The sequence below is a fragment of the Chironomus tepperi genome, unplaced genomic scaffold (genome assembly GCF_022539635.2).
Source record: "Chironomus tepperi strain 1889 unplaced genomic scaffold, CSIRO-AGI_Ctep_v1 contig_456, whole genome shotgun sequence".
Lineage (NCBI taxonomy): Eukaryota > Metazoa > Arthropoda > Insecta > Diptera > Chironomidae > Chironomus > Chironomus tepperi.
The window spans coordinates 335,200-361,940 of NW_027226578.1; the positions used below are offsets into that span (position 1 = coordinate 335,200).

The following is a 26,741-nucleotide window of genomic DNA, read 5'->3' on the forward strand; positions in this document are numbered from 1 at the left end:
AAAGACAGAATCCTCATAAACTCTCAAAAGACTGCATGGCTACCAAATGTCAAGTAATGTTTTGATCAAATATAAGCCTCAATTTAGATCATTTAGACCAGTGTTGTCTAAACTGTGTGACGTGGTACATTAGTGTGCTTCCGAATTTTCAGGAAATGTCATGAACCGCATGTCGTGTAGGTATCGATCGTGGACGAAGGTGTGTCATACCACAAATAAGTTTGAACAGCACTGATTTAGACATTTATAGATCGAGCAAGCTGTCCAACCTTTTTTGATTTTTTGACTCAATTTTGGCACCATTCAAGCCCCAAAAACCCAATAAAATCCCAATTATCACCGTAAAAAGTATTTTTTGCAACTTTGTATGAATTAGACATCATTTAGATTTAACGATTTTATTATTCCGCGGTTCAGTAATTTTATGAATGGCAAGTGTCATCCTCTATCTTGAGTAATCTGACTCAAATTGTAGAGTTATTTGTGGAATGCGTGCGAAAAAAAAATTATAATTTTGAATGAACAGTCATTTAACTTTAAGATTTTAAAGACAATGGAAGTTCAAGCCTTTTGAGAATAAAATTAAGATGATATTAAAATGACAGTCACAGTTGTGGTAGTGGCTTATGATCTTGACATTTTTTTGGCACCATGAAATTGTATGATTTTCTCACTGTGGTTTGGGGATTGAGATGTTAATGTGCTGTGGTATGGTATGTAGGGAGTACAGTAACTACGTAGTTAAAGACTGGTAGGAGGGGAGTTGGAGGAACCACAAAACCATCTCAAACATTCAAATTGAAGTCATATCAGTCATATATGTCCACAATATACTTACTTGCTTCGGTGATGTCGCTTCACTTATTTGAAGCTTATTTGGACTAAAAATGCTCAACGATGCTGCCTGCAATTTTACCTCGTACATTTCATTCATCGTCAGATTTGGTATTTTAAGCTGTCAATCAAGAACAAGAAAAAATCACATTAAAATTTCATATCCAAAAATGTGTGACATTCCTTCCACATACCTCAATTTCAATATGTTCGGCTGATGAATTAATCTGGAATTGCCGATAAAAGTCCCATGCAGATGCCTTAAAGCTAATGATGTAAAAATCGATGGTGTTATAATAAAGCATTGGTCGTTTCCATTTTACGTAAATTGTTCCATCCTTTTGGCATGCGAGATTTGTGAGAATCGGTGCAGCCGGTGCCGCAACATCAGTACGTTGGAATATTGGTGTCGATGCATTACCATCATAACGTGGTGTAATTGCAACAACTACAATTTTATATTCGGTATATGGTCCTATGAGTCATAAGAAGAAGTAAAAGAAGGTGTTAAGTTACGTATGAAGTAATGAGGATAGGAGGTATCGTAAATGACGTCCAAGATTCAGCAGGGGGGCGATTATTCTAAAGACTCGGCACGGTACAGTACAACATGGCATGGACCAGTACGACATGGCATGGTACAGTACGACATGGCATGGTACAGTACGACATGGCATGGTACAGTACGACACAACACGGTGCAGTACGACACAACACGGTGCAGTACGACACGACACTGTGCAATACGACACGATGTTGTGCAGTACGACACGACACGGTGCAGTACGACACGATGTTGTGCAGTACGACACGTTGTGCTGTACGACACGTTGTGCAGTACGACACGATTTTGTGCAATACGACACGACGCGGTATGTATTATCGTGCCATTACTGAATAAATCGGCCCAGATATGAAGAAATGACTTAAAAACGTCAAATCTCATTGGACATCATTAACGATCAACCACTAAAATGAAGAAGCAGCCAAACGAAAAGAAGGCCAAGGTCATCCATATGTCTATACTTACTAAGTCTTTTCAATGTATAATAATGAATGCCCGATTCACTCTTCGCAACATTTTCGGGATCATTTTTTGGCATTGCGAGTAATGTTTGATTTAAGAATGTATAATAGATTCGATAAATGAGATTCGGACCATTTGGTTTCTCTGGTTCGAGCCATGAGATTCTGATTGATGATGGTGTTACTTCATGAACAGTCACGTTTCTAGGCTGGGTTGGTACTGTAAATGAAAATAAGAAGATGAACAATAATAATAAACATTTTACAGCATGAATGAATAAAATTGGCATTTAAACAAAATTGTTTCTGTGCTAGTTGATGTGCAATCTCATATATATGCCCAAAATGAGACGTCGTGAAGCTTAAAAAGCTAGTCACAATATGAGGGAGATAATTAAAATTCCAAGGTCGAATTACAATTGCAATATTTTGTTTATTTTTAAAATTCAACTCGGCACTTTTTTACGCTTGACATTTTTTTTGTTGCTTTTGTTGTCGGAGAGTAAAGCTGAACTGATAAGCTGTTCAGTTCATTTATTTTAAGCACTTCTAGATTTTACTGCTTTCGATTTTTAATCATAAACTTGAAAAAAAGTTTTTTTCAATGATAAGACACGATTCGGATGGAATTTCACGTACTCAAAAGTATTGTGGATGGATTTTTGCATTTTATAGGTTTGGGATTGTGTATCTTGGATGATGTTGATGCACTGGGGTGAAGATAGGGTTTTTTTGGGTCAAATCTCCTTTAATGAAGAAATTTTCTTAATTTTCTAAATTTATTGAGGATAAAGCTACAAAAACCTAATTAAGAATTGGAATTTCTCTATCCAGGGGCATTATCTGATAGTATGGAGGGGAAGGGGGTAGATGGGCCTCGTTAAAACCCTACAAAAACGAAGAATTTGATAAAAATATGGAGGGTGACCCCAAATCCTTTAAAGTTACATTGCTGATCATAAATCGATAGATCTCTGACTGATATGCTTCTGACTAAGAGAGGGGAGCTAGGACGGAGGAAGGGGAACCGAGAGGAAGGAGTAAGAGAGGAATTAGCAACAATTTAGGGACATTTCATGATTATTTTTACTAAATTCCCAAGCAAATTGATGATCTATTCCAAAAATAGTGAATTTTGATCCCAAATTCCCCCTGCATACACCCTTAACCCCACTTGATTCATTCCCAGTATGCAAATATTCCCCACAAATGCCTCTGTATTACATTCTTTTGAGTCATACTGTTGTTAATTATCAACAAATTATTTTCATCCATATTAATACGCAGATCCGCATAAAGCGTTAATTAGCTCTGTATGTATGGCAAAAAAAGCCGTAAATTAATACATCATATGGAATTAATTTGGTTACTAAAGCTGTCATATGGATGATGAATGAAGTGATGAGTCGCATAAAAATGGAAATTTCAAAATATTTTTGAATTTAAAGTTTTGTGGGGTTTTGGAAAGGATGACAGGCATTAAATTGGGTATTGGGTGGTGCTGATTAAGCTTTATGAAATCTATATTGACGACTCTCAGTACATCCAAACTCAATCCTTATCAAGAACATTCCACAAATTCGCCAATATGAATCACTGTCTAATTCCTATACGTCGTCAAGTCTGAACTTCATAATACACAAAAAAAATCATGAGAAAAAGAGCAACTAAGTAGAATTATTTTTGAGTAGTATAAACATTGGGTAATTTTCAAAACATATGCATGAATGTAAAAGTAAGCACGTGATAGTCATATTTAACATATGCGCAGTTACGAAATTATATTTTTGGGGATTTTTTACTAACTTTTCTATTCATTAAAAATGCTCATTTTTTGCACGTAAACTAATCCATTAGTTCTGTTAATTAAATTAAATTGAATATGTCCATGGACATTTAAACAAGATTTCAAGATCGTCGTGCTAATAACATGGGGACGGTCAGGATTAATGTGACGTAAAAAAATGAATTTTTAGGACCCCATCTCCTAGGAACACCTCCCCCCCCTCTCATTTAGAGCGTCATGTAATAAATGATCTTTAAGGGGCGTTTGTAAGGAGCAATGGCAGTCCACCCTAAGAAGAGTTGGATCCAAAACATGACGTCAATCCTTAACACCCCCCAAATCTCAAAAATATATGCAAAAAATACGTAAACAAATTTTTTTCTTATAAAATTAAATTAACAGCATTGATCTAACTAGACCTAACGAATTACGATCATTTCAGCACGTTTGCAAGTCATTGATAATCATTTATTAATCAAACAAGAGAAAAGAGAAATGAAAAATTCTGCGGAAATAAGGCGCCTTCAATTCGCAAATGTGTAGAATGAATCTCCTCACAATGTGTATTATAGTTAGTCATCGTCGTAGTCAAAAGCTTAGTATTGTTGTGAATAGTTTAGGGGACATTCAAAGTTGGGTAGGTGTGAGTGGTTTGGGGATCAAACCCCGTCCCCCCATTTTGAAAAAATCTTCAATTTTCTAGGTTTTTTCGTACAAAAATCCAAATATTTCTGACTATTCCCCTGGGGATCGTTCACTTATGATGTAACGCTCTTTGGGCGGATGGGAAGATTGGTTCTGAGACATGAAACACCTCAAGCAATTCAATTTGTCATTGACATTTAGCTCCTAAGGATATTGAGGGCCAAAAGTCCATCCCACGTTACCTAACAAGTGAACGACCCCCATAGACATCTCAGACTTAATTTTTCAATCACACATGATGTCTAGAAACTGTACAAAATTGCTAAATAATTTTCAAAGTTCTTTCAATTTTTTTTAACTCAAAAGCAGATCACTTGAAAATGAGAAAAATATATTTTGTGCTATTTCTGGAATGGGAAATAATGGGATTTAATATAAAACATGTGGATGTACTCATAGCTTAAGAAAATTTTTTTGCTGTTAGCTCATTTTTTTTCTCTACAATTTATGATTATCGGAAAGAGATTGCGTTAATTCCCATAGAGAATATTTTTTCTATTTTCTTTAATCGCAGCTAGCTATTGTGAATGAATATTTATATCGTGGAATATGGGGAGATGAGAGATGTTTTGAGCTGGATTTATGGTTTCTAATGGGGATTCGGACTTTGAATGGAAAAGTCGGTTCAAGTCGGTATCTAGCTCTGGTTTCTAATATCGGAGCAGATTTAGAAGTGCTATTGTCTGAAATTGTAAATCTGAGGTAAATCTGAGCATCAAGCTCGACTGTTCATCTAGAATCCCTAGAATGATATTAATGATCATTTACATTTCCCAAGACTGAGCTCAATTCTGTATCTGTGTCTAACTAACTTTTCTGTATTAGCACCACTGATTCTATGAAGCTTTAATGTACAAAAAACAAAGATTGTTGATCTCGACTTTCGATTTTCTAGTGCAGCATGCATAACTATTGCATTTAGTTTCAAAATGTATTTGTAATTGTGGTTGTGCTGTTTCCAATTTTGAGTTTATTTTACTTAATCTGGAACATTTCTATTGCGAAGAATGTTTTGGATTTGTGCAGTGATGAGTACTGCAAGATGCAAAATCTTGATGCTGTCAGTGATAAGAGCTGTTTATTGAGCTATGGATAGAGGAAGAAGGGTTAAGTATGCTTTGTGCAACACTTCCCAACAACCATGGTAGCTCAGTGGTAGGAGCATGCGACTAGTAATCGTAAGACGTGAGTTCGATTCCCACTTGAGACCATGTCTGAAGAAGCGTACATTTTCTTCTTTAGAACCTTACAATAGTAAGGTTCCGATCCAAAATACTCCAAAGCATTCCACAATATCCCAAAACATTTAGCATCTAATACTTTCACTTCACATCCCAAAACTATCATTGTCATCATCCTCAAAAGCCACTCATCCTCATTCCTCACAAAACACACATCAACACATCCAGCCAAGCAACACCCTGGTGTAAAATCCATAAATATATGTTTCAAGTCTTGTTAGATAACAAAATTGACATAGAAAAATTCCTTCTCGTTGCTGCACATATAAATTTGTAGAGCATAAAGAGAAACAATAGCAGCAAGCGCAGAATGATTAATTCTTGCACAGCTGTGAAGTTTGCATAGCCAAAGAGAAAACTGAACTAGTTTTTAATTTTTTGTGCTGCTGCCTGCTCGAGACATTGATAGTCTTGCATAACATCTCATGCCTTAATTGCAAAAATATATCGATGCCCTTCCTTTAATTAATTGACATATTGTGTCAATAAGATGATTCTTAATTAAATGACTAGCACATCAGCTAGTACAGGCACGTTCAATGAGTTTGAACTTGAATTGGAGGAATGGCAGAATTGGGTGCGTATTTAATTTTGGTATTTTCTGCTTTTTGGCAACATCTGTTATTATAGCTGAAATGGAGTCGAGTGTTTCTTTTAATGACCATAAATCAGCTTCTTTCAATAATGAAATCAAGATGCCCGAAAATAGAATTTTTTGGATTATTTGATACATGATGAATGATTTTTCTAGAGCAGGGGGATGGGTAACCTGTGTGCCGCGGCACTCCAAAATTTTTTGGAAACGCCGTGAACCATATACCGTGTGAAAACTAACATCAAGGCATACCACTAAGGTGCCATACCTCATAAAAGGTTGCCCAGCACTGTTCTAAATCCATTCTACATCCATAACCATATGCCATGTTAGGTTTCGATCGAGGCATACCCCCAAGGTACCATACAACATAAAAGGTTGCCCACCACTATTCTAAATCAATTCTACATCCATAAATGCTGCTTTGAATCTTATAGGATACTTTATATGCTCCAATATCGCATACTCAAAACTAGGTCATGCACACATTGTTACTATTTTTTTGAAATAATATTTGTCTAGACGTTATCGGCTATTTTTTTGTTTTGTTCGACTAATTGCCATTGTTTAATGGAGAATCACATAAAAGTTTCCGTTCGGCTTGTCTCTTTACGTTTTATAGTAAGGCTTAAAAAAAAGCTATAAATGGTGTACGCTATGCATTGTTGACATAGGCATTGTGTATGTTATTGGATTATTAATTATTGTGTGTGTTTCGGGTTTGAATTTAATTTTGTATTTTTTGAATGTTATAATGATGATTGGATGTGCTGAACATTTTTGAGATAGTTTTGTGATAATTTTTTTGAGTAATTTCTGTTCTGTTTTGATTAAATTATGAATATAATTTTGAGTAGTTGTCATCCTGTCTGTCATAATGCTGTCATTTTGGCTTAAGCTCCTTGTAACTCGACTTGTTTAAGGACTAAAGCTAGGCTTGAACTTATTGGCTGTACCTAAAATTTCGTCTAAGACTGTAGACCTACATTTGTTGTCTACTGTCCTGCAGTCGTGGATGAACCCATTTATACTATAATCCCAATAGAATCCCAACTTTCCGGGACTCATAAATGTCTACCCGTCATGTTCAACGAGACTGTACCCTAGTATAGAATATTCACGAATAAAATCATAATTTGGAACATATGATGAATTAGATGACAGGAGATGAGCAATTTTTGACACATATTTTGACAAAAATATGAGATATGAAGTTCGTAGAAATAGCTAAGCAGTCAGATCATCTGGAAATTACCATATGTAGATAGTATACCCAAACAGACAACGACTTTGCTCTTGAATATATTAACAAAATTAAGCATACCCAATTGAATTGACTGAGGATACTCATGAGTTCCGTTAGTCTGATGAGTATACTCATTGTCTGGTAGGGAATCTGGAAAAGGCAAGTCTCCAATCCGCAGACCGATTTCAGAGGCTGTTGAACATCTTTAAAGACTTTTCATACTTTATGTCGCTTGTTTGTAGTCTTCTTGCGATCGAATCTGGATCATTATGATCAGTCTTTCGCTGCATATGCTCAATCAAATCTCATTAGCCTTCCTTAACTGACATCAGTCAGGGTATCAAGTAACCCTGTCTACATCACTTATCAGCCCAAATTCAAATGTCCAGAATCAAAGATTGACAGAAGCAAAAATCAATTTTTTCTAGTCCCAGCCAACTTTTTCTTCCCAATCAGCTCTGTCTAAGAAATAATGACATACGAACAAAAGAGACATGATGTATGAACATTAATTTCCTATTCCAACTCATTCCCATCTCTTAACTAGATACAAAATATAGCAAATTATCTCAAAAACACAACAGTATATCTAGCAAGTTATCACCAACAATTTTTCGGGATGAATGCAAATGTGAGTGAGAATATTAATATCCACATTTGTAAGGCTTAACATGTATATAGTCAAGGATTACAACTGAATATAAAATTTACAAAAATTCACATTCAGAATTTTATTATATTTTACTTGAATTTTGTTAATGCTTCCAGCTAGTTAAGACTTTTCTCCAGAGTATAATACACCCAGTTGTGTACATAAAAGGCTTGTCCGACAATTTAAATGGTCATTATTCAGTTTCATTTCTAAAGTATAAGTTTTTTTTTAGAATAAAATATTTATCTTGATTTTTATGCTGTATTATGCAATTGCTACGGTTATCACAATACAAAACTACTCAATTTCTTGTTGCTGTGGTTTCATTAAAATTTGATTTGAGTATAAGAAGTAAGTTTCTTGTGTTTGGGTAATGGATTTGGTTCTATGGGACGTAATGGCTTTGTATTGTGTAAGAGTGGACCGAATTTAGATTTTGATTGGTTGGTGCTATTTGAAATAATGACAGAATTGAGTTTGATGAGGAAAATTGGCAACAGATTATTTTGCAAAATTGCTCAAATTTGGATTTTTGATGGAAATGATGTGGAATTGAGTTAACTAGAGTCGACTAGAGTCAACTAGAGTCGACTTGAGTCAATTAGAGTCGACTAGAGTCAACTAGAGTCAACTAGAGACTTGACAAGAAGTCAGATACGAAGTGGCCCTGAGTCGGCACCTTGACAATGTCTGATTTTGACCAATTTTTGGAATTCGCCCCATTTTGCCGCTCGTGTAAATCACACAAATCTACATGCTTAAATCATCCGAAGCCATAAAATATCCACTTTACTTTGTAAAATTCATTAATTTTCTTTCCAAAGAAGCATCAAAAGTTTTTACAGAACTGCTGAATACAAATTATCTCAATTTTGTTCTCATTTTAATATAAAAATAATTTTCAATAAGCTGTTTGACTACCTCTTAAGTATATAGCATATAATCCCAAAACTCTACAGATTGAGTTCTTTTAAAAGAAAAAAAAAATTAAATAAAATATTCAAGATTTTAATTTCACTTTACATGCTCACGCTAAGTTAATTAATTTTGCATTTTTATTGTATGAGAAATTAGTTCAAAGTCTTCTTTATTTCTCTCGTGAATGGAATTGGAAGAGAATGGAAGCTTGTGTTTCATTTCCATGAGATTTGAGACTTTTAAATGTTATAAAATAGTTCTATGATGAATTTTATCTTGAAAATGTTGATAAGGAGCTTGGTTGGAAATTGTAGTTCTGATGTCGATTTAAATGTAGATTTTAGAATTTTTTAGGGTTCATTCATAAATGATGTTTCTTTGTTAATGTCCCGAATGACTCAAATGAAGAAGGTTTCGTCTTGGATGCCTCTACTTGGCAGCTTCAGGAATGTCATACGGATACAATATCCATTTGGAGCTAATAACAAAATTCTAGAGCTGTCTTGAAGGATCCGTGGCGTAGTCTTCTTGATTTGTGTCAATCGAATAACTCGTTATTTCAATGGTTGGCAACCTGAGTGCCGCGGTACTCTTGCAAGCTGCTAAAATGCTTGAAAATGCCAAACATTGTATGGCGAGCCATTTCAGCCAATCCATACCACCAAGGTATACCTCGAAGAATAACAGGTTGAGCAACACTGGATTATCTGGACCAATTAACAATAATTACTTCTGAATTTAAATTCCACAAATATAGGACATAGGAAGTACAAAAATCACAATAATTAACCCAACACAACCTTTTAACTGCCTCTAAATGTCAAACTTCATAGAATTCAAACAAAAGTTCAATGACCTAGTCAAGTCATAATACTCTTAAAGCCAATGCTAAACTCAACAACCGCAAAATTTGTCGCCTAGAAGCTTTTTTTATGAAATTCTATACTCCTCTCGGATGTGCATTTAGCACCTCAGTTTCAATTCTCACTTTATGCACTTTTCAACACACTCACGAGCCTTTTTATGTCATTAAAAAGGTGACAAAAAAGAGTTTTTCATTAAATGTACTCAGTACAAATGAATCCCCACCCACAGAACTAAATGACGACACCTTCTCCTTCTTACTTTTTCGCTTTATTCACTCAGTTCTGTTTCACATATATATTCCACCGTTTGAAACAATCAATCTTCACCGATGCATGAAAAACAAGCCACAAACAATAACAGAAAGTGTGAGTTAGTCAACAGCCACACGAGAAGAGAAGAAATACAAAAAAGATTGTGAGTAATTTGATAATAGGTAATGAGCAAACAACGAAAATTAAGTAGCCATAGAATGAATTGAGAGGCTGACTCATGTCCATTCATGAAAATTGATGCTAATTTACTCTCGTGACTAACATTTTGTGTCTTTCTGGTGCAGTTAATTAAAAAAAGGAATTGCATGGAATATTCTGGGTATTGTTTGTCTGTCTGACTGGCTGACTGTTTGTCCGACTGGATGTTCATTTGTCAGTCTAGAAGGATGATTGATCAACTGACTTCTTGTATATTTGTCTGACTGCTGGTTAATTACTTGATAGGGATGTAAATAGTCTCGAAGTATTAAGGAATCTTTGGCATCATGCCATATATTGATAACTCTGTCAGTGAGGGAAAGAGGCCACTTTGGCCGAGTGCTTAGGCAACTGATTGAAAACTCAATACTTTCTCTTTGCAACAACTTGTGTTCGATTCCTACCAAGTAGTAGTTTTCCCAATTATTATAAGTATAGAGTGTTTGTCGATATATCAAGGGTTTGGCCGATACTCAAGACATTATATGAGCCTTAAAGAGGCTTAAACCAGGAGTGACATGCAAATTAGCTTCCGTACGAGGCCTGTTTCTCAAGGTTGCTGCTTTCCGTTGATGATCCCTTCCCCAGTTTGTCATCTTCCCTGATGGCCTTTGCATTAAACCAGAATTCTCAGATAGGTGTCTATGGAAAGTTGTCGATTAATATAATCATAGCTTTTGCCTATGACCAGGCATCACTTGAATCTAGACGTGCAAAACATAAGCAATAATGCCTGCCTAACCAATTTCATAACTTGACATAATTCTAAATGTTCAATAATGTATCTCAAATGCGCTTCAATTGACCACATGCAATAACATCCCTACCACATCCATACTAGCTCGTAACTCAAATTTCAAGCAATTTAATAACAAGAAAGTAAATAAAAAATTGTAAAAATTTATTAAAGAAATTTTTCTCATCATCTCATTATTAGTTTTTTGTATTGTGAGGGTATGAGGGGGGATGGGATGGATATGAGAGGATTCTTTTTTTTTCTCTATGTTTTGTGTACACATAGAACCGTTTTTGCGCAGAAACGTGCGTTATCGTTACTCGATAGAGAAAAACATGCCGAACATTAAAAAAAAGGAAGCAAAGAAATTCTCTCATGTACTATATACATTTGAGGGGTTCCAGGGGCCTTTAGTCTATATCTAGTCTATGTCGACTTTTTTTAATCCTTAATGAGTGACATTTGCATATTAATGTGACTTGTCCCTTACTGTAGTAGTTAAAAATAAGCAGGACATAGTCGATTCCATTCAAGATAATATAAATTCCCATTTGTATGAACCTTTTTCTTCCTTCATTGCCATTTGTGGCATTTCCTACACAACTTAACACAAAGACACTTTTTTTTGTGCTGCATGCTGAAAACACTCAGCAAATAGAGAATAAAAAAAATTGAATTTCTTGTTTGCACAGTTTCTCATAAATAATCGAGTAAGGAGAGGATTAGCACTGTAAAATTTTTGTTTGTGTCGAGAACCTTTATGTGTACATACCCATATCAATATCCACAACTTCCTTATCATTCTCATCGCTCTTCAACGTTATATTAAGACGAATTTCCTCCGTCGTTGATTTATGAATTGGAGTAAGTGGAACTACATCATCATTTGTTTTACTATTACTTAATATGGCATTATTGCCAATATCTAGCGGTGACTTTGTCGTTTCCAATGGATGTGATGCACATACAGTTAATGTTATTAATATTCCAATGAACAATGGTTCCATCTTTGTGTCTTTATATTATATCTTGTAACTAGTTCACTGTTAATTGTCTTATAAAATATTTATGTATTTACGGAAGTTTCTAGCTTCTTAGTCAAGATGCTGTTTCGGAGATGAATCACATATTATTGGAACCAATCGTTTCCGAATACATTTTCATTCTTTTATTCTCTTTTTTTTTCTTATAATATAAAAAAAATGCACAAAATCTGACTGGGATTCTCACTGTATGTCTCTCAATTTCTGAATCATCCAAATGGCACTAAATGTTGTTTATATCTCCATCAATAAGTGCTCCTATGAGCGAATGGAGATGCAAATGTCACACAAATGAACTATAAATCAGTTAAATTAAGTAATTGTGCACTTCTTCTCGGCAATTTTGTGGGCAGAATGACTTTTTTTTTATTCCTTTGTAATTTTTTTTTCTCTCTCATTTGGGCCTGAACACTTTCATGTTTTTTATATGAATACACTACATCTATGACTCAATTATCGCTATATAAACACTGAATTCGATGAAATTCAAATAGATTAATCACTTATGATTAGATATAATGTAATTAATGTGAGATTATTATCGATTTTTATTGAGAATTTGGAATTCAAAAAAAAAAAGTTTTTTTTTCCATGAAGACAGAACCACTGCACCACAATGAATTGGATGAAGAGAAGAAAAAAAACACCGAGCAAGTGAGCAACACTCAAGCGAGATGGGTTGGCTGATTATTGATGGAATTAACTTCTATGGCATCTTCAATGCTTACTAATTTTACAAAATTTCCTCATGACTTTCATACTTTACACCTTAATCATCCTCACTACCTTCATCCCCACTTCCCCAACTACCTTAATCCACTTCCAAACTATCCACATTTATCATAATAAACATTTTTCATTTAATGCTCAATATGCCTCTCCTGTTGCTCATTTTATCATTAAAACTTTTACTGTCGAGCGCCATCTCTTGAGTATTGAATGAACTTTATGGAACTTCTTAATAGCGGGAAATAAGAAAAAGTTTCCTATTGGATTCTGATAAGACTTCTTCTTTAGACACACACACATGGCGTGCAACAGATTTTTGTGTCTAACGGATTATTTTAATGAGGATTAATGTTGTCTGGAAAGGGTTGAATGATGTGTGTTAGGGATATAGTTTTGATACTTGGATGGCTATAGAGGTAAATGTTTTGAAGATGATTTTCAATAGGAATTGAACGTTGATTTTGCGATTCTTAGTCACGTGTTTAAACTACTTAGCAATCAGGAGCTGCTGAGAAGCTTGATAAAACAGCAATTTAGCTCCTGGTAGAGATGGCTATGACTAGTGAACCTTATGACTTGTTATAAACGTGAAATTGTATGCTGTTAATACAACGACGTAATTGTGACATTAAGTCACTCTATGCCGTGACCGAGACTGAGTCTTCCTGCGAACGAAGATTGTTTTCTTGACTTACCGGGAATCAAGAACGACTTCCTGAACTCCCGACAATTAAGACTAACTTCCCAACCTCTCGGGTAGTCTTGATTTCAACCAGGATTTCGGTCTCGAGAATTTGTCAAGATCAAGACTTTAAGAAGCCTTACTATGCTCTACCGACTACCCTGTGCTACTTAAATACCTAATTAGAGTGTCTTGTATTTTACAATGTTGAGAACAGAGCTTGAAGAATGTCGACTTAGCAATTTAGTAGTAAATAGCTTATAACAATAAGAAACAGCCAACTCATCATCATGTAACTTTCTAGCCCACTTCCATTACGGATTGTGCCTGAACATATTAAAATTTACATCCTTTCAATCTCCCATTCAAGGTCTAATCCAAAAGATCCGGTTAACAACTTTTAATTGCCTTGAGTATTGACAATAATAATGACTGAAACCCATAAATATGATGTATTATCTTGAAAGGTCATTGTGTCATGGGAAAAAGTGTTATGAGGATCAACTTTGTTGCCCCTTGGGGAGCCATTTATAGTCCCATTTCTTACCCAAAAATATGATAATTTTTCATCAAGATCCAATGAATGTCAAATTAATAATGCTTAAGGGCAATGTAAGTATGACGTAGGAGTTACTTTACCGCAAATTGAACTTGACATTCACATGTATGTCCATATTTTCAATTCAATTTGTCATGGTTGTCATGGTATGGAAAGAAAGAAGAAATAATAAGTTTCACCTGAATTTAATTTAGCAAATCAAATAGACCGGAATCAAAAGCATAAAATTGCGTACATGCTGATGCAGCACAATTGTATAATATCTGAGGAAATTAATTTTTTATTGCTTAATTTTATATCATCTCATGGAAATGATGAATAGACAGATTTTTGAGTAGCTTCTTAAATTTTGAGTGTTTTACATCAAGAGAGGTAGCTGGAAGGAGCCAAAGTTGATTAAAATTGGTCTATACCTTTGAATCATTTGTTATAACTTGAAATGAAGTTTGTCCTTCAATTTTTATTCCAAATAATACAAATCGGTTTATCAGTCCGAAATCCGGCAACAGTCAAGCTTTAATCTGGATTGGCACCATGCCTTTTAGAATGGCACTAGACTGGTGTGACTCTGAAATGGCACCAGATTGGTGTGACTCTGGAATGACACGCGGCTTGTGCGAATCTGGGATGACATGAAGCTAGTGTGACTCTGGAATGGCGTCGGATTAAAACCGAGTTCCGGCATTAAGTCAGAGTTTCAGGGACGTAAGACTGGATTTTTGATCAAGTAGCCGATTTGTTTAATTTGGGAATGTGATTGGAAACTTATATACTACCAGGATATTATCGGAAGCAGCACAACGTATTCATTAGACTGTCGTTAAGTCACTGTGTTCACGACAAGACGTGAGTGTGTCATGGTGTCACTGTAAAAGCTGTTTGTGGCTAATTATTCCGTTAAATAACGAAATTTGAAGCATCGTGCTGCCTGAGCTTACTAATTTCATAGAAATTCGTACTCAAGTCAAATTACAGCCTCAATATTCCCACAAAAACTAAATTTTACCATCATCACAAACACATCAGTGTCAGCTATTGTCTAATATTATTAATTTAAACATTGAAACTTAATATTTTTTCATACATAGGTATTTAGATGAAAGTTCTTCCCACATAATTATATTTTATCATCTTGAAGCTCATTAATGAATTAATTATAAGAAGCATACGCTGAAATCAATAGCCTACTCATTCAATTATTCCACAACAAACACGAACGTATTCTTATAGTAAAAATTATAATATGGAAATGCTTACAAAGTTTCTGATATGTTCTACTTAATTATGCTAGTTCAATTATGATATACATAAGTAACAAGGAAAAGTTCTTAGCACGTGTTGGATATAAATGTTTTGATGAGCCTGGATTAGGGTTCTGTAATTTTTCGAAATTTCGACATTTTCGAAATTCGAAAATTTCAAATTTCAAAAATTCAAACTTTTTGGAATTTTTTAAAATTCAAACTTTTCGAAATTTTCGATATTCGAATTTTTCGAAATTCGAAATTTTCGAAATTCAAATTTTTCGAAATTCGAAATTTAAAGAATTTGCAAATTCAGCATGTGAAGAGGATTTGGGGATCAACCCCTTTCTCCATTCCACCTGAATACGCCCCTTTAAAGCTTAAGCTTTAAGAATTCCTTAATGGATATTTGTGTTTGTGTTGAAATATTTAATTATCTATTTTGATACAGTTGTTAAAGATTAGACACACAAAAAAAGTGCTGTAGATGAGTAAGCTAGAAAAATGAGGTTTGTCATGGATTATTCAGATTAGCTTCGGTTGAATTTAATGTTGGAAGTTTTTCTCTCGACTTTTTTTTTTTTGGGTAAAGTTTCGTCTTAATTGCGTTATTTTTGTTAATGGCTGTTCCAAATACTGGAGAGAAAATGCTAAATTACAGTTTTTCTGATGGATATAATGGTTTGATGAGACTAGACGGTTTAAAGTTGTGAGGATGGAAGTTGAAGTTGGAGCTTTAGCATAGGAATTAGGAGTTGAGTATAACTTCTCACATTCGATAGACAATTCGCAGCCTGTTCCACTCGGGAATACATTTCTGGCAAAATCCCTGATTTGAAGGTTGCCGGAAGTAACATTGTTGCTGAAATTGTAAACAAGTCATTCATGGAACAGCTTGCATTATAATTCGCAGTAAGTCCAATTGAATTTTCCATAGAAATTAATGCTTCAGAAATTTCCAAGTCATATCCAAAAAAAACTTTATAAATCCCATCCATTACAAACTCATTATCCAAAACTTAATAAACTCTATCCATTAAATTCCATCCAGTCACGACTTAAAATTTATTAACCATCATGCATATTTAAAGGACATTCCACTTTCAAAATGTTAAGCACAAATATTCTACGCACCATTTATAATGATAATGAAGTCTCATCGCTCTTGTATGAAGCACAGACGAGACGCCATTAATGACATTCTTATTATCAGCACTTGAAAATTTGCACATCATAAATTAAGTCGAATGTTGACACAATTATGCTGTTAAGCATTTTCACGAGATTTTTAACATTATTGACGGATTTATTGGTAATTAGGGATGGAAAGGATTGGGGGTGAGGGTATAGTCATGTGAGGGTACCAATATTCCATACCCCATTCCATCATTGACAATTCATCACATGATTTTCAAAAGAACATCCATTAAATTCCAGGAAGGTCCAACAAATCCTAATTTATAATGTCCGTAATTCATGAGGAACTCAATAACTGTTGACAAAAAAGTCAATTCATTTGAAGCTTCAAGCGAAAAGTTTAGTGCTTAAAACTTTCTGAGAGCTTCATTCATTTTCCAGTTTTTGATTGAGAAGTTCACAGGAAAAGTTCATTTACGTAATGATGCTTGAGAATTCTCGGTAAATACAGGTGCATAACTGTAAACCAGTGGTGGACAACCTGTGTGCTGCGGCACACTAGTGTGTATCCATAAATGCTTGGAAATGACATGTACGTACGCTTTCTGCAGTTTCGGTCCAAGATGTGCCACGAAGTATGAAAGGTTGCCCACTCCTGGCTTAAACTGTAAACAACAAATTCAGTCTGCACATTCTATCCACAAAACTTCATCAATTATCCTCAAAACTTTAACAAACCAAAAAAAATCTGTTAAATGCTGAATTTCACCTTAAGGTCGAGTAAAACCTTCCATTCAATAAATTATCATCCTTTCGTGTCTGGTCATTTATCAAAACTTTAATTCCCCTTTCGGATAGAGCTGCTGCTTAATTATCCCCCCCACACCTCCTATATCCTACACATATAGTCAACTTTAATTTCCATCAATTTATCACCTCATGCCTGTAAAACTGATTTAACAATTTCGGATGTAACTTTTTCTTATGGCATAAAAAGTTTATGGTATCCTCTCCATTTCAATCATCTACCAAAAAATATATCAATGTGCAACAACAAGTTACATCCATCCACAAAAAAAAGTAAAAGTAATAATCTGTGTGATGTGAATTTTTGATCAACATTTGCTTCTTCCTTTTTTTCATCCATGCTTGTTAAATAATAACAATAATAAAACAACAGCAGCAGAAATAAGACACGGTACGAAATTTGTCACATGCTGTTTGCAAGTAAAGTAAAGTTAAGAAGTCGGAAATGTAAAACTTTGACCACGTTTTTTAGACAAAAGAAGGGAAGATTTTTGTGGGATTGCCTGAAGGATGTGAATGGGAGTTTGGTGGTAGTCGAACCGTTGGATTGATGGGTAATTGGGATTTTCAAGGAAGTTGTCGGTGTCGAGAGTCAGAGAATTTAAGAGTTTGAATTGATCTCGGTATCCAGATTGACTCTTTGGAATATATCCTTATAGTCTTGGTCTTGGTTCTCTTTCTAGCCAAATCGAGACTTTTGGAACCTCAAATGACATAGCAATGACGAATAAATAGTAATCACTTGGACATAAAGTATTAGAGCTTCGAGTAGCTATGCTAAAAGCCACATTCCCAAAAAACTCAAAAAACAGTGTCCTCAGCCCAGAAACCAGAGTCTCATTGCCTTAAGGAAAATATTTCCCACTTTTTTCACATCCCATGACTTTCTGGTATGTCGAGACTAGATTTAAAGATACTTAATAAAATGGCAAAAAATCAAAATTTGACCTTCAATAGCAATATTGATCCTTTCCAAATTTTTTGTCGAATCTTTTTGAAACCAAAATGAATTGTTTTCTTGGAAGGACTGCGGTGAAATATGTCCAGCAGCCTTGAAACTTGATAACGGAATATTGTCTCATTAAAGGTCATTTGTGAAGAAAATTGGAAAAGTGGTGAAGATTGAAGAAGCTTAATGTGAAAATTGAAGGAAGTATGTATATAATCACTCAATGATTCATGTCAATTGGGAATCGAACCTCGCCACTTCTCGATATCCGGTCAAATTCACTAACCACTAGGCTATAATTTTGATCCCTGACCTTACATAAAAACCTTTTCAAAGGAATCAGGTTCCGATGGGCTGGTCATGTTTTTAGAAGACCTGTAGAAACCCCATTAAGTAAGGTCTTTAAATCAGACTTCGTGGATGGTAAGAGAACTCGTGGTAGACCCAAGAACTCCTGAAAGCAAGCTGTCGATAGTGACAACATTGCATTTGGTACATGCAAAAGTGGGCGATAGAACCAGTTTTTGGCGATTTGAAGACTATGGATTACAGATGATCTGTGCCGTCAACGAGGTAAGTGTGTAAGTAGAGTCAGTTTACGACGAACTCAGAATTCAGAAATCAACCTTTTACTCCTTCATTAACGACGTAAGTTACTACTACTTACTTACTGCACTGGCCGTACAGATCAATTGTGGTACATGATCTCTGTCTAAAACTAGCTCTTTTGCTGATTACCGCTTAACAATTCCCGATTTTAAATGTAATACTCTATCAGGCAAAGAGTATGTTCTCAAGTGCTTGCTCACCTTAAATATACTAGATAAGGATGATCATGAGCACTGCTCTTCGCTTACTCTGCTCTTGAGAGGACCCACTTTGATTGCTAGGATACTGCTTCCATTGACACTTTCCTTCATGAGCTCTGAGCACATAAGTAGTTAAGCATAGAAAATTAGCCTCCAACGGTGCGACAAATGATCATTCCCACCCATAACAAATTGAACATGCACAAAAAGTGAAATAAAAAAGACGAAAAAAACTTTGATAATATTAAAACTTTACTGAATGGAAATTAAAAAATTTTCACAGAGAATGAAAATAAGAACCAATTTTCCTTTACATGAGAATCTTTGTGAGACGCAATAAGAAAAAATTCATCTTGAAATAATCAGACAGTTTGTACTGCAGTGCTACAACAACAAAAGATTCTTTTTAATAAAGAAAATTTCAACTTGAACGAATCTTTTTAAAGGCAATTAAAACTTTCACTTGTGTCATGTAGAATTAAAAAATTTTTGTGCATTTTAGCCACAACAGAAAGTAAATAACAACTTTTTCTATCTCTTTTTTTGGGTAGAAATAATTTTCACTATGCGGTTAATAATTCCTGTAGCTGCATAAAATTTTCATTAGTTGAGGAAAAAAAACTTTTTTTTCGCAAAGTAAAATTAAATTTAATCTTTGAAGCTAATGGAAACTGATTGTAGTTTTTAAAAAGAAGATGCAAAATTGAAAAAGAGGAAACTTAAGGGAGGAGGAGGTAAAAGAGAAAGTATAATGTTTGGATATGAATGTTTTATATAAAACACAAATAAGTTTGTTGGCTTTTTAAGTGAAATATTTGGTGATTTTGGAAAGAAAGTTGAGGGAAGTTTAGGAGCTTTTAATAAAGGAATGGAAGATTCAGAATTAATTGTATAATCTTCTAAACAAATTTGGAAATATCTCTGTATTCATGACAAGATGATTAATCCCAATGCTAATCGAATGGGTCTAAAGGCTATTGACACCGAGATTAAGAATTCCCAGCATACAGTCACAGTCTCAGTCTCAGTCTCAATCTCACAGTCACTGTCACAGTCTCAGTCACAGTCTTAGTCTCAGTCACAGTCATAGTCTCAGTCTCAGTCACAGTATCAGTCAATGTCACAGTCTCAGTCAAAGTCTCAGTCACAGTCTCAATCACAGTCTCAGTCTCAGTCTCAATCTCACAGTCACTGTCACAGTCTCAGTCACAGTCTTAGTCTCAGTCACAGTCTCTATCACAGATCTTTCAAATCTGGCACCATGTCAGAGTCACACCGGCCTAATCCCAAATCCAGTATCACGACAGATCAATGACAGCCTAATTTAAAATGAATTCTGCAACAAATCAGAGTCACGTCGGCCTAGAGCTAGATTTTTGATTGATTAGTCAATTCTTGCTATGAATTCGGGTATATGAGTCAAGTCTTAATTGATACCCAATTCCATTCCCTTATGGCATCCGAAAATAGCGAACTTTTACTCAATATCTATGAATGAAATATTGCTACGTTGTTGATATAACCGATTAAAACTTATCATTCCCGATATCAAAGCAATAAAGCGATTGTGTATCAAATAATGGAGGATTAAAACCCAATCAATTTACCTAAACATACTCTATTAATACCAAACAATGAAGCTAACAAAATATTTAATCCAAACATACAAAGAACCCAAAATAAAAATTATGAATAATAATCTGTGCCTGGATTATAAAGAGAGGAAATGTATCTATTTATGTATGATATACCAAAATATTGAATTTTATGATGAATATCCAAAATCAAACAAAAAATTGGATTGTTATCAATACAATAAATTAAAATGAATCAATTATGTGCATTTAAATGGATATAAACAATAAAAGGAATGTTGTAGTGTGTTGATTTGACCATTAAACCAAATAGATAACAGACATTACTAATATTATTGAATATATATGCTTATGCCTTTATACATATCAATAAGGATCATAAATCAAATGTAATTTAATAATGCTTTGAATTTATTATTGTGATAATAAATTGACAAGACATGCAATATCCAATATCCATGTCTTGTCGTTCCATTCACAAAATTATTTGTGGCTATTGATTAGAGATTGTGAATTGAGTTTGAAGTACCACAAAACTCAGTGTACAGGAAACTTGATATAATTTTGATAAAGCCTTTTGTTTGTCAGTTAATGGCTTACAATAAGCAGTAAATAGGCTCATTTGGATGGATATACAGATAATAATTAATATGATCAGGGGTGGACAACCTTTTATATTTTGAGGCACACCCTCAATCAAAATCACATGACATACAGTTCATGACATTTTCAATCATTTTTGCTAGTACCGCGTCACACAGGTTGTCCACCACTGAATAAAATGATGATCTTCCTTTATTGTATCAAGTAGTCTGTTTTGTGGATTTAATTCATTAACATATATGCAATAATCTAGTTAATAACATGTTGTAGCAATAGTTTAGAGTTGTTTATCATTTCTAAATAGGTAATAAGCTTCATTGAACAAAACTATCATCAATTGTTAATGCAACAACTATAATCAGAACAAAAGGAGGCTAAGAAGGATTATTTTTGAATGTAAACGCAATCAATCACTGTTTGCTGACTGATCTCATCAAATTATCAATTTTATGTTCAAAGGTAAGATTCAATTTAATTTCATTTATATCTACTGCTCTGTGGTTTTGGGATATAATTAGATTAATTGAATTGTGGTGTCGGAGTGAGTGGAGTCTTTGGGTTGTTAAGTCATATGCAGACGATTCTGGGGAGGAATCGAAAATTTTATGAGTGACTCCCTCTGAACATGCACCTGATTCTGTCAGTGCACACGTAAGACATCTATGGCCTAGTGGTTAGGCAACAGATCGGATATTTGGAGGCACAGTCTTTATGAGAATTGTAAGTTCGATTCCCATCAAAGATCGATCTCACAATCATTATAGGGCAAGCAGTGCCATAGAGGCGAGGCATAAGTGAATGACCACACAACCATACATTTTAAGTGGAATGTCTGGGAGGATGTAGAGAGTTTTATTTAATTTGACCCCAAATCAGGTTCCCATAATCAGGCCTGAAAATGCTTCTTTAAGTTCTTGACATAAATTAATTTAGTTCTCCTGACATATGAATATCACAAGATTCAGAATACTTAGCTGAACCAGATTAACATCAACAGACTCCAGACCAGAGTCACGTAGGCTTGGTCAGAATTCTCACTTTTTCACATACCTTGCGCCTTCTTTATACATATATATCTAGTAATGTCTATTTAAAGACATAATTTAATCAACACAGTATGAAGCAATATGAAGCAAATATTAAGTCATAAAATGAATCAGTGCCCAAAAATAAAATTTAAATTTAAAAATCATTTTATCATCAAATTTTATGTAGAACTGACGTAATTACTATAACTTTATTTACAGATTATGATTAACTATGTTATACTGAATGTCCGGCGGATTTTACAGCTATAAAAAAAAGTCAGTTTCTATTCACATCTAGTACAATAAGTTCAATTATTTAAAATGAATTGGAGAGCACTGACAATAGTTCTAGCAACAGCAATACCAATTATATTAGTGGCAATAATATTATTTAAGGACTATGTAGACGTAAATGACTATTCGTGTAAGAAAAATGAAACGTGTGTCAGATACTGCTGCAATAGTGAACTAACCTGTGGTGGAAAGCCTCACGAATTTAATGGATTTAACTTTTCAATGAACTTGAAGCAGCCTTACAGGGTGCTGTCTGGTTTGGACTGTAATCATGGAGTTTATCGAGGGACTTTCGAGGAAATAGTGTTTTTGAAGGTAAGCTCGTGTATGGCAATGGGTACGGGATGAGAATTTGTCTCATCCTAGAACATATGTCCCATAAATCATGCTGAACCAGAAAATCAAGAAAGCCTAACTGTTTATGAAATTTTTTTACATTTTAGAATGGCCACATTGAGGAAGATGGCAAACAAATTTCTTGGAAGCATTATTGCATTGACATCGAGGACCAGGAATTTGTATTCAACATTTGCTTTGCCCCAAATGAAATGGAATCGATCAGCAGAACTTATCCATATTGTAAGTATAAAGTGGGGTCGATTTCTCTGGTGGTGGAAGGGTACGATGCTGTATAGGTACACCATTGGGATGAAACGATAAAGATATACCACTGGATCGATACAGTGGTATACCTGGCATGGTACCAATGACTCACCTTGCCGTGCCGTGCCGTATTTCCTGCATTTCAGATGCTCAAGCCTGCATTTTGCAGCTGTACCCTATTGTTTGTCCAATGCTGCAATTCTGCAGTATTGAACGAGCCCCATACAAAATCAGAGTCGACTTCTAGCTCTGCTGCATAGTCATCAATAATGAAATTTAATACAAATTATTTACATTTATCTTAGTCATGCTAGCATCACTGCCGTTCCTGTTAGTTACATTAATAGTATATGGATTCACAAAAGAGTTGAGAAATTTACATGGAAAATGCTTGATGGCTTATGTCTCATCATTGACAGTAATGTACATTACATTAATAGTTAACAGCCTTACGGATGAATATCTCATACAGTATAAAATAATTTGCATTACACTTGGATATACATTATTAACATCACTTCTATGCTGCTTCTTCTGGTTGAATGTTATGTGCTATGACATTTATAGGGCATTTAGGTATGAATAAACTTGCAGAGTCTGAATTACAATATTTTATAAGCTTTTTATGATACAGGGTGGAGATCCGAAGTGAATCCAAGGAACAATTCATCATATTTTGTGCATATGCATTTGGAATTCCAATAATTTATATGACAATTGTCTTCGTTCTCAACTTTTTCCGCTTTATTCCGGATAGGTTTAATAATAACATTGGATATGGTTCTTGTTCAATCAGCAACAGTTTTGATAAAGACAGTCATCCTAAGATAATACAATGGATATACATTTATGGACCTATATTGCTGTTAATTTCAATAAACATAATCTTTTATGGAGTTACTGCATGGAAATTCTATTGTGTGGGAAGGGAAAGAGCTAGAATTGGCAGGACGAGCACTAGTAGGATACATTGCGGACATGGTGACACTAGTGAGAATCGGAGAAGGTAGGTTGGTCCTGACATGGACGGACACCATTTGGACGTCACATGAGCGCTACTTGGACGTCACATGAGCGCCACTTGGACGTCACATGGACGCCACATAGACGCCACTTGGACGTCACATGGACGCCACTTGGATGTCACATGGGAGCCAGTTGAATGTCTCATGGACGCTTCTTCGTCATGGACATCACTTGACTCTATAAACTATGTAAGAATCTACATCAATCATTACTTATTTCAGATTTCTTTGCTACATGCGTTTATCAGTCATCATGGGATTGCCCTGGATCATTGAAATATTGTCATTCTCTCTTGGTAGCACTTGGCTTTTTGTAGCATCAATCTTCAACTGTCTGCAAGGACTTGTTGTTTTTATCACATTTGTGTATCAACCAAGAGTCATAAAGATACTCAATAAAAGGTATGAAGAGCAAATGGGTTGATGTTGGCTTTGATATCTTATTGAGTAGAGTCACCTCCATCTGAAATGCATGCCAACTTCGAGCTATACTAATCTGTGACTTAATCTCACTTTTCAGATACAATGACTTCAAAGAGCGCGACAGATTTCGATCCAGAGGAAATTTGGCAGATAGAAAAGTTCAATTTGGAGGGTCTGCGGCAACATTAGTCGATATCGATATTCCATGTAACGAGGAACCTGTCGTTGAGGACAATAATGAAGCTCTAGATGAGACATCTTTTAACTCGAGTGTTATGAATGAATTGAAAGAGAAACTGTCGAGACAGTCATGAAATAGATTATAGACTGCAATGTTATAGTTATACAGTATTAGACTTAAAAGGATGGGTTGAAGTTGACTAGGATTTTGTATGGAAAATTCGAGTCTACTACTGGCTTTGTTTAGAAGTAATCAAAATGTACACTTACATTCCTAAGAGATTTTAGACGATTTTTTGAATAAAATAGCAAGTTACTAAGTTATTTATTAATTTCCTCAAGAGTGACCCCCTCAACCCCTCGTTCAGAAATTTCAAGATACGTCCCTGATAAATAGCTAAACAACTACACATTATTCACTGTTTATTCACTCAAATGAGCAATTTTAAGTCAAAATTTCGTCAAAATTCTGTCATCTAAATTCGTATGGAAGCAAAACTGAGGGGGATTCATAATTCTAGATATATATTTGAATCCATTAAAGGACGTATAGAGGAATTTTCAAAACAGAGGTTGAAGGATTCAGGGGTGCAGCTAGAATACCCCCTCTTGCTAAAGAAGGAGGGGGTTGGCTCAGAACACTGCTTTCCAACCACTTCTCCCCCTCCTTGTGACTTCGCCCCTAGAAGAATAGGAACTGAAGAACTGAAGACCATCAAGTGAGAGTATGCTTTCCCGAAATTCCGTTCCCGGTAGATTTTTGGGAATCGGAACAGGATCGAGAGTGGAAGAGACGAGAAAGCATAAGTGAGAGACATCGAATCTCCCAAATCCTCCTAAATACATCACTCATCCAGTACACAGCCCAATTATTTCATTATCTACTTGTTCTCCGTCATATCAATTTGAAAATCTCTACACGTCACCAGCGAATCATCTCAGCATTAATTTTTTTTCTCCCGAAATTCCCATTCTAGATTAGCAATGTGTGATATCATTCATAAAATTTACTGAGAGTAGCATGATAAAGTCAACGATGCTGTTTAGTTTCTATTCTAAATCAGCACAATAAGCATCAAAAATATTATGAACTGGAGAACTACGATAATTATTGTTGGAACGGCAATACCTGTCATTGTTGTTGCATTTATATTACTTGATCATTATTTGAAAGAAGATCCAATATATGAACAATGTGAAGAAGATGGAGCTTGTGTTCGGTTATGCTGTGAAGAAGACGCTATTTGTGATGAGAACTACAATATGACAGCACATGGAGAAATAGCCTGGAATTTGACCGATGGATATAGGATAATTAAGAATAAACCATGCAAAGAGACTTTTGAATTGGAACATAATGGATTTAAGTTTCTAGAAGTAAGTCTTCACAGAATCGTTGAAGTTGACTCAACTTGACTTGAGTTTAATCGACTCAACTTGACTTGAGTGAAATCGACTCAACTTGACTTGAGTGAAGACGACTCAGCCTGACCTGAGTGAAACCGACTCAAGTTGACTTGAGTTTAATCGACTCAACTTGACTTGAGTGAAACCGACTCAAGTTGACTTGAGTGAAACCGACTCAACTTGACTTGAGTGAAATCGACTCAACTTGACTTGAGTGAAATCGACTCAACTTGACTTGAGTGAAGACGATTCAACCTGACCTGAGTGAAACCGATCCAACTTGACTTAAGTGAAATCGACTCAACTTGACTTGAGTGAAATCGACTCAACTTGACTTGAGTGAAGACGACTCAAGTTGACTTGAGTGAAATCGACTCAAGTTGACTTGAGTGTTAAATGACTCCCAAAACTATTCATAATACTTAATTTCTTTGACAGAACGGACATATTTGGGTTAATGAAAGCGGGACGGAAAGTAACAATACTTGGGATGAATACTGCCTTCATATTCAAAACGGTACAATTACTGTCCAAATTTGTGGATTAGA

At 35.0% G+C, this 26,741-nt stretch overlaps 2 protein-coding genes across 5 annotated transcripts in view; one reads left to right on the forward strand and one right to left on the reverse strand.

Annotated features, from left to right (window-relative positions):
- LOC139098996 (putative receptor-type tyrosine-protein phosphatase mosPTP-1) overlaps window positions 1-26,741 on the reverse strand; it is a 141,700-nt gene that overhangs the window by 13,463 nt on the left and 101,496 nt on the right. For 2 of the 3 annotated variants that reach the window (XM_070651389.1, XM_070651390.1), the window contains exons 7-9: window positions 1,865-2,080; window positions 1,029-1,309; window positions 839-955 (exon numbers count right to left, since the gene is read on the reverse strand). In XM_070651389.1, coding sequence (XP_070507490.1) covers window positions 839-955; window positions 1,029-1,309; window positions 1,865-2,080 — 614 coding nt within the window. Of the gene's footprint in view, window positions 1-838; window positions 956-1,028; window positions 1,310-1,864; window positions 2,081-11,848; window positions 12,700-26,741 lie in introns of those variants that run through there. The other variant, XM_070651391.1, reaches the window with a different exon arrangement.
- On the forward strand, window positions 181-25,110 carry LOC139098997 (G-protein coupled receptor Mth2-like). 2 transcript variants are annotated; one of them, XM_070651393.1, is made up of 7 exons: window positions 181-1,299; window positions 22,481-22,870; window positions 22,999-23,134; window positions 23,464-23,734; window positions 23,793-24,164; window positions 24,406-24,585; window positions 24,704-25,110. In XM_070651393.1, the coding sequence occupies exons 2-7, from the start codon at window positions 22,583-22,585 to the stop codon at window positions 24,918-24,920; spliced, it is 1,464 nt and encodes a 487-aa protein (XP_070507494.1). In that variant the 5' UTR covers window positions 181-1,299; window positions 22,481-22,582; the 3' UTR covers window positions 24,921-25,110. The 2 variants fall into 2 exon arrangements, with proteins under 2 accessions (XP_070507494.1, XP_070507495.1); XM_070651394.1 differs by lacking the exon at window positions 181-1,299 and adding an exon at window positions 9,692-14,935.